The sequence below is a fragment of the Rhinopithecus bieti genome, unplaced genomic scaffold (assembly GCF_001698545.2).
Source record: "Rhinopithecus bieti isolate Rb0 unplaced genomic scaffold, ASM169854v2 scaffold_1853, whole genome shotgun sequence".
NCBI classification, from domain to species: Eukaryota; Metazoa; Chordata; class Mammalia; order Primates; family Cercopithecidae; genus Rhinopithecus; species Rhinopithecus bieti.
The window spans coordinates 4,903,310-4,915,484 of NW_016804151.1; the positions used below are offsets into that span (position 1 = coordinate 4,903,310).

The window sequence follows — 12,175 nt, forward strand, 5'->3', positions numbered from 1 at the left end:
GAGATGGAGTCTCTCTCTGTCGCCCAGGTTGGAGTGTAGTGGTTCAATCTTGGCTCACTGCAACCTCTGTTTCAATTCTCCTGCCTCAGCCTCCTAAGTAGCTGAATTACGGGTACCTGCCACCGCACCGAGCTAATTTTTGTATTTTTAGTAGAGACTGTGTTTCGCCATGTTGGCCAGGCTGGTCTCAAACCTCTGACCTCAGGTGATCTGCCCGCCTTGCTTCCCAAAGTGCTGGAATTACAGGCATGAGCCACTGTGCCGGGCTCCCTGCCCTGAATTCTCTTTCTCCCATGCACTCTCTGCCTCCCGATCTGTTAGGCAACGTATCTGCTTCATTTATGGGCTGTCTCTCCACTGGACTGTGAACTCCAGGGGGGCAGGCATTTTTGTCTTTTATTCTCTGCCATATCCCCAGTGCCTAGAGCACAAATGCTCAATAAATATTTGAGCAAACAAATGAACTTCCTGTCGCCCACCTTGCCTAGGCCATCCCCACACAGGACACCCTTTCACCTCTAGCACGGGGAGAACACACAGGGCTGGGTTTGCCTCCATGCAGTTGGCTCTGCCCTAGCCTCACTATGTGCCCTCCAGCCAGCTGAGCAGCCTCTTCTCTCTCACTCTGTTGCCCAGGCTGGAGTGCAGTGGCGCAATCTCAGCTCACTGCAACCTTCACCTTGTGGGTTCAAGCAATCCTCCTGCCTCAGCCTCCTGAGTAGCTGGGACTACAGGTGTGCACCACCACACCTGGTTAATTTCTGTATTTTTTATAGAGACAGGGCTTCACCATGTTGCCTAGGCTGGTCTTGAACTCCAGGGCTCAAGTGATTCACCTGCCTCTGCCTCGCAACATGCTGGGATTACAGGCGTGAATCACCATGCCCGGCCCCAGCCTCTTCTTTCTCAGCCTCAGTTTCTCCCTCTATATGATGAAGAGATTAGATTGGAACTCCTCTAGCTTCCACTGTGATGAAACTCCAGGATGTCTTCAGCATCTCTCCAAGGTCCAGATCCCGGTAGAAGGGAGTGGGGTGTGGACACAGAATTCACAGAGAATGAGAGTGGGGACACCTGGTGGTACCTGCTCGGGAGAAATCTTATGGCCTTAAAGCCCCCGCCCTGGAACAGGGGTGGGTGGAGGGGGACAGGGTGGGGTAGTTGTGGGAAGCTAAAACACACTTGAGAAAGGTTTCTCCAAAAATATGTCCATATTTTAATCATGCCTAAAGTCCCACCTGGGAAGCCTAAGGACTGGAAGCCCAGGACTTGGAGAGCTGAGGCATGGAAGAGGCTGTGTGCAGAAGTGAGCCATCATCGCAGGAAGCTGGCCAGCAGGCGGGCCAGCGTGGGGCCCAGCAGGGCAGGCAGGACCCGGGGCAGCAGCTGACCCGGGGCCCCAGACCTGAGCACCACGCGCTGCCCCAGCCGCTGCAGGGGCCTGACATTGTTCGTCATGTTCAGTTTCTGGTCCTTGTCGTAGTACAGCTTCTGAGAGAATGCCAGGATCTGCGAAAGCGACGGGCTCAGCGGATGGGGGCAGGGAGAGCTGCACTCCCTGCCGTGTGACCTCAGGCAGGCACCTCGTCCTGACCTGGGAGCCCTCATTAGGAAAGAGGGGCTCTGAACCTCTTGCTCTCAAGGTGGTCGTGACGATGATAAGAATAGGGGATGTAAATGAGGTGCGTGGCATAGGTGAGGGCTAAGCGCCCATTGGCTTCCTTTCACTCACACCCCAGGGGGCCAGCAATGCCTGTTTCTCTTGTCACTCTTACTACAGGACAGTGGCTCTCAAACTTGAGCATGCGTTAGCATCAGCTGGAAGGCGGGCTTGTTGGGCCCCAGAGGCCTGGGCTCCACCCCCAGAGCTCCTAATTCAGTAGCTCTGAGGATTAGCATTTCTAACAATTCCCCCGGTGATGATGTTGACTTCACTGGTCCAGGGGCCACACTTTGAGAACGACTGTTTTGGAATGGAAGTAGTGCAAGGGCAGACATTTGGGTCCTCTGGACTCACTGCTGTCTCCCCAGAGCCTCCTTCATTGTAGAAACCCCAGCACCATTTTCTGAAGGATTCCACCTTCCCCTGCCTCCCGTCTAGCCCCCCCGTCTGGTGATGGAACGGCTCAGGCCTTTCTTGCCTGTCTTCAGTGAATGTCCATGATTAACAATGGACTTCAGTTCCCTGGGCTCCCCACCCGTATCCTTCTCAGGGCAGACAGAGGGATAATTTCTGGGGAACCAGGCAGTGGGAGTCTGTGCCCTACCCCGGGCCCTGTGCACCTGTTCTCTGTGAAGCTGAATAGGCTCCTGAAACACGGTCCAGACGACCTTCTCGTCGCAGGTCGGTGTGGTGAGAGAGCCCAGGTAGCGGAAGTAGTGCCTCAGTTTCTCCTCCTTGGGGAGGAAGTCCAGCAGGCTGCTCTCTGCCATCGTGGTGTTCATCTCTGGGGTGGGGGCAAAGGACACCGTCAGTGAGGGTGGGAGAAGGAGCCCCACTTCCCCTGCACTCTGAGAGCCCAGCTCCCCGCACACCCACTCCTTCCTTTGTGGAAGGAATCCCCTCCTCACCCCACGCTGTTCTCCCCAGTCCTGACTCACCAGGTTTGGGGATATTAGACAGTGCCTCCACCAGTGGCCGGAAGCCCTTGTTCTCCTGGGGTCCAGCCTGGAAAGGGAGGGAAGGGTCTTGAGAATCTGCAGGGAGCCAGTGGTGGTGGCCAGTTCATTCTCCTGATCTGGGGATGGAAGGCCAGGCAGCTTCTGGGATTGAGGCTCTGGGCTCCCCACCTGGCCCAGGAACATGCAACCCTAGAAACAGAGGCGGAAGTTGGAGTCTCCCCACCCCCTCCTGCTTCGCTGGAGTCCCAGGTCTCTGGATCCTGGAAGAAGCTCTCAGCCCCAGGTTCCCTGGGAGGTGAGGAATGGGAGTCCCACCTCCACCAGAAAGGCCAGCACCGCGATCTCGTCTTCAGGGTCCTGGGCCTCTTTCACGTTCCTCAATGTCCCCTTCTCTTTCTCATGTACTATGTGCACCTGGTGGGGGTGGAGGGGTGAAGAGGCAACCTATGAAGGACCTGGACTACCCTGCTTGCCCAAGGCAGGTGCACACCCAGAGCCCAGACAAGGTCCCAGTCCAGAAGCGGCCCTCACCTCCATGGCAAAGTGTTCCCCATCCAGGCTGTGCTCAGAGCCCTTATCTAGAAAGTTGGACCAGTGCAGATGCAACTGTGTGGCCTGGTACCGGGCGGGCAGTCCTCCTCCAGAAATGCTGGCCTTGTTCCCCAGCAACATCATCACTGGGGGCACAGAAGGGGCAGAGCCCTCGAACCGGCCTCCCTCAGCCTCTTCCAGGCCCTCATCCCAGCTTCACCCAGATGGGACATTCTCTCCTGCCTCCCACCCTTCATGGGCTCTGGTCCTGGCCTGCAGGGGTGGGGCGGGGTGGGACAGCCCTGGACCTTTCCCTGGCCTCCTCCTTGGCCTCCCTGCCTGTCTCCCCCCCTCCTGCACCCTCCACTGCCCCAAACTGCAGCTCTGGCCTGGTGCCTCCTCTGCGTCCACCTCCTCTGTGGTGCCCTGGCGTCCTCGGGGTAATGTCCAAACTCCTCAGGCCTGGGTGACCTGCCCCTGGGTCCCAGCCCAGCTGCCCCTGGGCCTTGCTTGGGCTCCGCCTGGGTTCACTCTCTGTTCTTCATCCACACAGAGCTCCTGGCAGTTCTCCGAACGTGCTGAGCTGTTTCATGCCTCCGCAGCTTTGCCCATGTCCTTCTTCCTGGAACGCTTCCTTCCCCCATCCCAGACTGGTCTGACGAAAGTACCGAAAACATACTAGAGTGTTCTCTCCTCTCGAAAGCTGTCCTCCCCCATAGGATTTTCAGCCCCCTCGCAGCACAGATGGGTCTGAGCCTGGCATGCCCTCCTGGGAGAAGCCCTGTCCTCTCAGTCCTCGGGGAGCTAGGGTGCCCAGGCCTGCCCAGGGCCTCCGTCCAGCCCACCTGAGTGCCCGTTATTTTGGACCGTCCACGTTTGCTTCTTATCATAGCCGGAGAAGGAGAAGCGTCCCAGGTTTTTGTCCACCTTTGCCTTTCTGGTGACGATGTTGATGGGGGACTGGCGGTCCTTCTGGCAGTTTCCACCCCACTTGCCTGGTACTGAGCAGGGAGATGGGGTGGATTGTGAGTGTGCCAGGGGTGCCTGGCACCAAAGTGTAGCCCCCACCGCCCTACTGAAGTCAGGCCCACCCACTCAGTTCCCACACGGCAACGCTTTGAGGTGGCCTGAAGGCTGTGCTTCAGGGATGCTCAGCTCAGAACTCCGCCCTCACCCTTCCTGAGCCTTCCTCCTCCTCCTCCACAGACACACACATGCAAGGTTGGGGAGTCTAGCCCTGGTGTGGGACAAGGTGGGAACAGGGCTGCCAACTGTTGGCTGTGAGCCCCAGGGTAGGGACAACTTCATGAGGTGGTGCACATCACCTCTCCAAGCCCTGGGTTTCCCAAATGTAAAATGGGAACTGCGGAGATAATCTGCTTCCCTGGGATGCCAGAGAGTTTAAAGGAGATGGATGGAGAGGGCTTTGGAAGCAATGGAGTGGGACTCCCTGAGGGGTTTCTGATGAAGGGCGCTGAGTATCATCTGAGGAATGGGAGGGAGAGGAGTAGCCCTGGAGGAGCTGGTTCCCCGAACCCTGGTGACCCCAACACCAGGAGGGCTAGGGTCAGGAGCGGGCGCACTGCTCAATCACCAAAACACAGCAGACTGCAGGGTTTGCATTCGAATTGATCAGCATTCGAATAAAAGCATAAAGGACCATCGCTCAGGCCCCCTGCAAGGGGTGTCACTGGGATAGAACCAACTCCCGGTTTTGTTATGGGAAACAGCAAAATGCCTTTCCTCCTTTAATGCTGCTGCCAATTCATTCCACAAGGAATATGCCCTCTCGGTGGCAGCAGGTGCCAGTGAAGACTCAGGCTACTCTACACTCCCTGGTCCCTGAGCACCAGGACAGGAGAGAGTGAGTGTGTGTTTGTGTGTGTGAGTGTGAGAGTGTGGGTTTGTGTGTGTGTGAGTGTGTGCACGTGTGTGTGTGCTTGTGTGTGTGTGAGTGTGTGTTTGTATATCTCTGTGTGTGTGTGTGTGAGAGAGAGAGAGAGAGAGTGTGTGTGTGTGTGTGTGTGTGTGTGTGCTGGGAACTGATATCTGCCTGGGAGGCCACCATCACCCCTCACCTTCCCACCCTTCTGGGGTCTCCATTTCGGCCTGTGTGGTGCCCACCATGCAAAAACAGCAGTTCCCCGGACTGGCTGTACTCACCCAAGCAGGTGTCGTTGGAGGAATTGGCTTGACTTTCGTAGCACCAGTGTGACTCTGGAGCAGAGAGGAAAGGTGTGAAGTGTGCATGTGTGTGTCCTGTTGCTCCCACACACAGGAGGATTAGAGGCTGGGCCTACCCCTGGGGTTGGAGCCCTCCCTTGGGCTGGGATGGAGTGTTCCTGGCAGTAGCATTGAGGACCTAGGGAAACTCAATCGAAAACTAAGCAGGGCTGATCAACAGGTCAGCTGGTGTAGGGCTGTGTTCCCCAGGTGGGGCCAGGCCAAGCAGCCACCGGCCCTCCAGGAAACCCCTGTGAGGCCACTCAGCTCTAACGTGGGGCTGGCCTGGATATTTCATTCCTTGGTCACCAGCCGCCTCCTCCCTGCTTACCTCTCCCACCCCAAACCTGGAAGGGAGACTCTGGTGAGAGGGGAAGAGGAGGACTCAGCCCAGCCTCCGCTCCTGGGACAATAGATTCAGGTTCAGCCGGGCAGCCTTCCCAGATCCTAGATGAGGGAGGAGATTAGGCGGTCCCTCCCCAGAATGCCTCCCCGCCTCCCCCCCACCCTACCCCACTGTGTGTTACTAAGATCCCTTCTTGGCTAGCGTCTCACAGCTCCCGCTGGGAGGAAAGCAGCCAGGCTTTCTCCCCTGCCCCCCAACCCCACAGTCCTGGTCTTTGGGGCCAGGCTGAGGGCTCTGCCTCAGAGCAATAGAACCCAGCATCTCTGAAAAAAAGGCTGCACCTCAAATGTCCTACATGGATGCAAGATGCTAATAAGAGGGGAAAGTGCATGCAGGGCAGAAGGGCCTATGGGAACCCTCTGTACTTCCTGCTGATTTTTTATGTGAGCCTAAAATTGCTTTAAAAATAAAGTCTATTAATTTTTTTTTAAGGTTGCACCAGCAGGGCGAACAGAACATCTCATCCAGAGCTTGGAATTCTGGCTGAGCCGCTCAGGGGCCTTAGATGGGTTTGGGGGCAAGCCCCTTAAGCTCTCTGAGCCTCAGTTGTATCATCTGTAATATGAGACAAACATACCCACCTCATAGGGCCGTGGGGAGGATTAAATGAGGTTTCAGGCAGCTTGGCACTTGGTAAAATCCCATCGACAACTCCTTCCTTCCCCTCACCCCACCCCGTGCCTCCTTTTGGGAGCAGATGGCCAAAGCCAAGGAGGGGCAGAGAGAGGAGAGAAATGAAATGACTTGGAAAGAACTCAGGATGAGGAAATTCCTAAGAAAAGCACGGTTCCCACTCAGTCAAAGCTGAGGCCTCTGAGCTCATCCGCCCTCTCCCTTCTTGCCTGGGCTGCCTCCACAATCCCATCTCCTTGTAGTCTAAGCCAGGGCGGAGTCCCTGGAATGGGGACAGGATGGGGAAGGAGCCATGAGGGAGCATCCCCGGGAAAACTGGCCATGAAGAGCCGCTTTGGGCTTTGGAGTTTCCCAGCCCTGATCACTGCCTCTCCTGCTCTGCTGGCATCGCCTTTTTCAGAGTTGCAGTGTTTTCCCCTTGAAGGTCCATCCCCAGCCCCACTCGCCACCCAAGCCCCAGCAGCAGTGGGGCAGAGCTCTGAAACCTCCAGCTCCCGCTCTGCCTTTGCTCAGTCTCCACAGGAGAGTTATCGGACATTCCAAGCCCCACAATCTTCCCCTGACAGAAGGCGTGTTACAGGAAAGGGGTCCCCACCCAGATCCCGAGAGGGTTCTTGGATCTCACACAAGAAAGAATTCAGGGCGAGTCTGCGGTGCAAAGGAAAAGAAAGTTTATTAAGAAAGTACAGTGGTGACTGTCGCCTTCACACAGGTGAACTCGGAAGACAAAGGCGCTTTGGCTAAGCTGGCGGAAGCTATCAGGACCAATTACAATGACAGATACGATGAGATCTGCTGTCACTGGGGCGGCAATGTCCTGGGTCCCAAGTCTGTGGCTCATATCGCCAAGCTCCAAAAGGCAAAGGCTAAAGAACTTGCCACTAAACTGAGTTAAATGTACACTGTTGAGTTTTCGGTACATAAAAATAATTAAAATACAAATTTTCCTTAAAAAAAAAAAGAAAAAGTACAGTGGTGAAAGGACAGCTACTCCATAGACAGAGTAGGACATTCCCAAAAGTCACAGAAGGAACACGTCCGATGCGTTGTATACATGGGGACGTGTGCTCTGCTACAGGGGTTTGTGATAAAGGATTAATTTTCTTAATTACTATATTATGCAAGAATCGATATTGTTATTATTGAGATGGAGTCTCGCTCTGTTGCCCAGCCTGGAGGGCAGTGGCGTGATCTTGGCTCACTGCAACCTCCGACTCCCAGTTTCAAGCAATTCTCCTGCCTCAGTCTCCTGAGTAGCTGGGATTACAGGCATGCACCACCACGCCCAGTTAATTTTTGTATTTTTAGTAGAGACAGGGTTTCACCATGTTGGCCAGGCTGGTCTCGAACTCCTGACCTCAAATGATCCACCCTCCTCAGCCTCCCAAAGTGCTGGGATTACAGGTGTGAGCCACCGTGCCCGGCCGATATTACTATTTTTAAAGCAAAATTAGGAATGCCTTTGGTTTCCATATATCGGGGTATCTGGACCTTCCCAAGTCTGGGTCTGTGTCGTAAACATTATTAATTTGTTCCGTTAACCATAAACATCTAGAGGCTAGAAATGTCTGACTTTCTGAGAATGCAGCCCAGCAAATTCCGGCCTCATTTTCCTAGCCCTCACCCAAAATGGAGTCACTCTGGTTCAAACGCCTCTGACAGGCGCAGCCACCAAATTCCCAGTGCTGGTGACTGAGGAGATAATACATCAGAGGGCATTTGCACCACGACAGTTCCTTGCCATAATCCTCCCATGTCCCCACCCGAAGAGGTCTTGAAGGCAGAAGGGGTTTTGAAAGTTGGGCTGGCCTCTCCTCTGACTGGAGGCCACAGGGGCAGCCGTTCCAGGAGAAGCCTTCCTCGAGCCAGTGTCCCCAAGAGCCAGCTGTGAAGGGTGGAGCCCCCTGTAACTTGCCTCACAGCCTCCCTGGGGCACATCTGGTCCAGGCTTAGCTTTTCTTAGGAATTTGGTCTTCCCTTGTTCTGGCCGCAGCTCCTAGGTTTGTAGTGGTGACCGCTGATCCACTGTGTTAATCATGGAGACTTTTGACCTGCTTGGCTGAACGTGCTTTTAACTACCTTCTTCAGGAAGCAGAAGCCAGGAAAACATAATGGTGGTGAAGTCAAGGCCAGGGGTCCGGCCCATGTCCGTGGAGTGAGGGTGGGGTGCTGGTGGCAGGAGCATCCACCACTCAGGTTCTTGTCCTCATTGAATGAGAGGGCCACCCTTGCAGATAAGTACCAGCCCACTGACTGAGGTCACTCTGAAGAGGGCCTGGGAAGGAGAGGGACTACCTACCCATAGGTCTCAGTGTCCAGTGCCACATCCTACCTAGTCCATCCACCCTGACCACAGGTTAGAGACTGAGAGCCCGTCGCCTGTCACCCAGCTACTGCCCCCCACCCTGACTGACCTGCCACCCCTCCCCCTTGTTTCAAGATGGCTGAGGAAGCGTCTCTAATGGACCTTGCTCACCCCACCTCCCCCTCTGAGGGACAGGGGATAATCCTGAAAAACAGCTCAGCACAACCCAAGTGTGTCCTGGGCAAAGTCTCAGCAGCTCCCGGCCAGGGGTCTGGGGCTCTGAAGGGGACCAAATATCCTCTCCCGTCCTCCTGTCTCAATGGACGGAGATGCTCTGGGGGTCTCCATATGCAACCTGGTCCCTTCTCAGCTTGAGTCCCCCATGGGATGAATGGAAGGCAGGTCCCGGTCAGAAAGCCTTGGCACTAAAGGAGATCACAGCTTGTGTGAGGGATGAGCTGAGACACATTCCTGACACTGTCCCCAGGCTTGGGGGAGAGCTCCATAAACGTGGTATATGGAGCACCGACCACGTGCCGCACAGGCACTGCACTAAGCACTTAAATCCATTATTTTATTCGAACCCTTAAAACCCCTGAAGTCAGAATGACTACACTTGTTTTGCAAATGGGAATGGAAGTGACTTACCCAAGGCCACACAGCTACAAAGCGCCCGAACTGCAAAGCATTTCTCTTTCTACTGTCTAGCTGCTTAGTAGGTTTCCAGTGTCTAACCCTACAAATAAAAGTTTTCACATTCTGCTTTTTCTCTTTCTTCCCCCAGGGGCCCGGAGGAGAGGCTGCAAGATGCCACTGGATCCTCTACAACAGCTCAGCCAGTCCCTGCTGCAAAGGGCACACGCTGGCTTCTCTGTGCAGAGGACACCTTCACCCCTCACTCCGCGGCTTCGAGGGTGGAGCACCTAACTTAGGAGAGGAGGTTTCAGCCTGCGTGGACCCCAAGAACCATCCGAGGGGTGGCTGGGCTGAAAACTGGCAGATGGGGTCTTCTGGTGATGGGGTCTGGGGTTGCAAAGAAGGTGCCTCCAGGATCGGATCTCTGTGCCCAGCCGCTTGAAGCGCCTTTAGCGCCTTATCAAACATTAACATGCCTTTCCTGCCACCTCCCACCTAGAGGAATAATTAAGAGCTCGACTTCACCATTAATCTTTAAACGAAAATCACCCTGTCCGGAAAGACCGGCTCCGCAGAGGCCTCGGGGCTCCGGGACCCCCGCCCCGCCCCACCAGGCTCCCAATTCAGCGCTGGGGGCTAGGGAGGCCAGGGGAGCTTGCGACCCTCAGGGGCAAGGAACCTAGGTGGGAAGGGCGACTCCCAGGACCCTGCCACACCGCCCTTGCTCTGGCCCCGGGGCAGTCGCCCAACGCTGAGTCCCAGCAGGACCGACGGAAACCCACGGACAGACGGAGGACGCTGGGTGAGAAAACAAGGCTTGCGTTGAGGCCGGTCTGAGAAGCATCCTTTTCTTCTTCTTCTTCTTCTTCTTTTTTTTAGACGGCGCAGCAGGCTGGAGTGCAGTGGCGTGATCTGATTGCAACTTTCAGCTCCTAGGTTCAAGCAATTCTCCTGTCTCAGCCTCCCGAGTTGCTGGGATTACAGGCGTGTGCCAGCACGCCTGGCTAATGTTTGTATTTTTGGTAGAGATGGGGTTTCACCATATTGGCCAGGCTGGTCTCGAACTCCTGAGCTCAGGTGATCCACCCGCCTCTGCCTCCCAAAGTGCTTGGATTACAGGTGGGAACACCCGCGCCCAGCCTGGGAAGCATCCTTATCAGGGACTCCCAACTCGTCTTGCTCCGGGACGCCGGCCACGCGCACACCCTCACCGCGTACACGCGTGCACACGCTCCCCCGGCCGCCGCGGACACGCGTGTGCACACACAAGCTCGCGCGCTGCTCGGTCCTCCCGCACCCTCGCGGCCCCCGGCGCACACGCAACCCGGGACCCACGCGCCGCCAACGCGCACAGGCAGCCCGCGGGGAGACTCTGCGGGGCGGGAGCTGGGGGCACGGAGGGGGCCGCCGAGGGGCACCTGGGGCCGGAGCCCGGGAGCTCACCTGCAGGGGCCGATGGCCGCGCCGCGGACAGGGCCAGGAGCACCAGCAGCATCCGCATCTTGCGCGACAGCAAAGAGGCCTCCGGGCCGGGGGTCGCGCACCGAGAAGGCCGCCGCGGGTGCAGCGATCCTGCCGGCCTGCGTTTTATAGCGGAGCAGCAACGGGAGGGAGCCCCGACAGCTGGACGCGGGAGGCGGCTCCTCCCACTGGCAGGGCCTGCCCTCCCCTCCCCACCTTCCCCCTGTCCCTCATCTGAAATCCTCCGCTCTCCCTGTCCCCCGCCCCGACCTGCCACCTCTTGCCCTGTGCACGAGGCCCCCTCACCCACTCCGCGTCCTCTCCACTCAGAAGCGGCGCCCTGCCCCTCCCCCATCTGACTCCTGGTCCCTGGTTTGGGAACAGGGACGCGACACCACAAAGTGCTTGACCCACACAAAGATGAGTGCCCCGATGATGACTTCAATCATTTTGGCGCCACCCCTGCGCAGTGGTCTTGAATGGGAATGGCCTTGGGATGGGGTGGCGGTGGAGATAGCCTCGAAGAGATGAGAGGCTGAGGGGCGTGTGATGCCGTTTGTTGAATCAGTGGCCGCAGAGAGCCTCTCTTTTCTCTCCCAGGCAGTGGTCATTGATTCTCTCTCTGGGTCTCATCTCTTCCATTTCCTCCCAGGCTGCTCCAAACTTAATTTCTAAGTAGACCAAAGACCTTTCTTCAAACACAGAGCAAAGCTGTCCCTAAACTGCCCTTGCTGGTGTTTATGTGATGAGCAGGGAGGGTTGAGGGGGCAGAATTAAGAAATGGATTGTAAGAGGACTCGGTGAAGGAGAAACTGATGGGGTCAAAGGGGAGGAGCTAGGTTCTTTGACCCCCCCAGGTGGAGAGATGAGATGGGAAGAGAAGAGACTGGGATCTGCATGTACCCCTAGTTCTCCCATTTGCCAAGATCTCCAGAGGAGTCCAGGGAAAGTTCCCTTAAGGGCGGCTCCAACATTTGGGGAAATGGGGTATCCCCGCAGCACCCCCAAGCTGCCTCTTGTCTCCTCTCTTCGCTGTGCCCCCTGCTACTGCAGGTCCTCTGTGTCCCACAGAGGGTGGGGGCTTCTGTGAGAGTTTGGGAAGCTCAGGCTGGGGTGCGGGAGAGGAACAGGGAACCCGGAAGTGGACCAGGACTCTTCTGGTTTAGCCACTTCCCCACCCGCTGCCAACCTGTCAGTCTCTACCGACCTTCTAACCTGGGCTAGGGACCTCTGAAGGGGGATTGCCTCACCCAGAAGGATTCAGGCAAAAAACGCTTCCTCCTTGCTTTGAGTGGAGGCTGACTCCCCGCTCCTGGCCCAGGATCACACAACCTCAGGGAGCAGCTTTGATCCTACAG

The 12,175-nt window shown here is 56.4% G+C and overlaps 1 protein-coding gene across 2 annotated transcripts; it reads right to left on the reverse strand.

The window, feature by feature from the left end:
* Positions 1 to 1,192: 1,192 nt before the first annotated feature.
* Positions 1,193 to 11,038, reverse strand: CA4 (carbonic anhydrase 4). Of its 2 annotated transcripts, none has more exons than XM_017866970.1 (8): positions 10,800 to 11,038; positions 5,317 to 5,370; positions 3,999 to 4,154; positions 3,154 to 3,299; positions 2,938 to 3,036; positions 2,602 to 2,668; positions 2,284 to 2,447; positions 1,193 to 1,509 (listed from the first exon to the last, which is right to left on the reverse strand). In XM_017866970.1, exons 1-8 carry the CDS (start codon positions 10,855 to 10,857, stop codon positions 1,315 to 1,317), a joined length of 939 nt encoding a protein of 312 aa, XP_017722459.1. In that variant the 5' UTR covers positions 10,858 to 11,038; the 3' UTR covers positions 1,193 to 1,314. The 2 variants fall into 2 exon arrangements, with proteins under 2 accessions (XP_017722459.1, XP_017722460.1); XM_017866971.1 differs by lacking the exon at positions 10,800 to 11,038 and adding an exon at positions 5,454 to 5,689.
* Positions 11,039 to 12,175: the final 1,137 nt, after the last annotated feature.

Bases quoted from the DNA above. Each gene is read 5' to 3' on its own strand.
- CA4 (XM_017866970.1), bottom strand. From the start codon at position 10,857: ATGCGGATGCTGCTGGTGCTCCTGGCCCTGTCCGCGGCGCGGCCATCG. The intron at 5,371-10,799 runs GTGAGCTCCCGG...TCTCTGCTCCAG, and splicing joins GCGGCCATCGGCCCCTGCAG to AGTCACACTGGTGCTACGAA. The intron at 2,669-2,937 runs GTGGGACTCCCA...CTCCCTTTCCAG, and splicing joins TGCTGGCCTTTCTGGTGGAG to GCTGGACCCCAGGAGAACAA.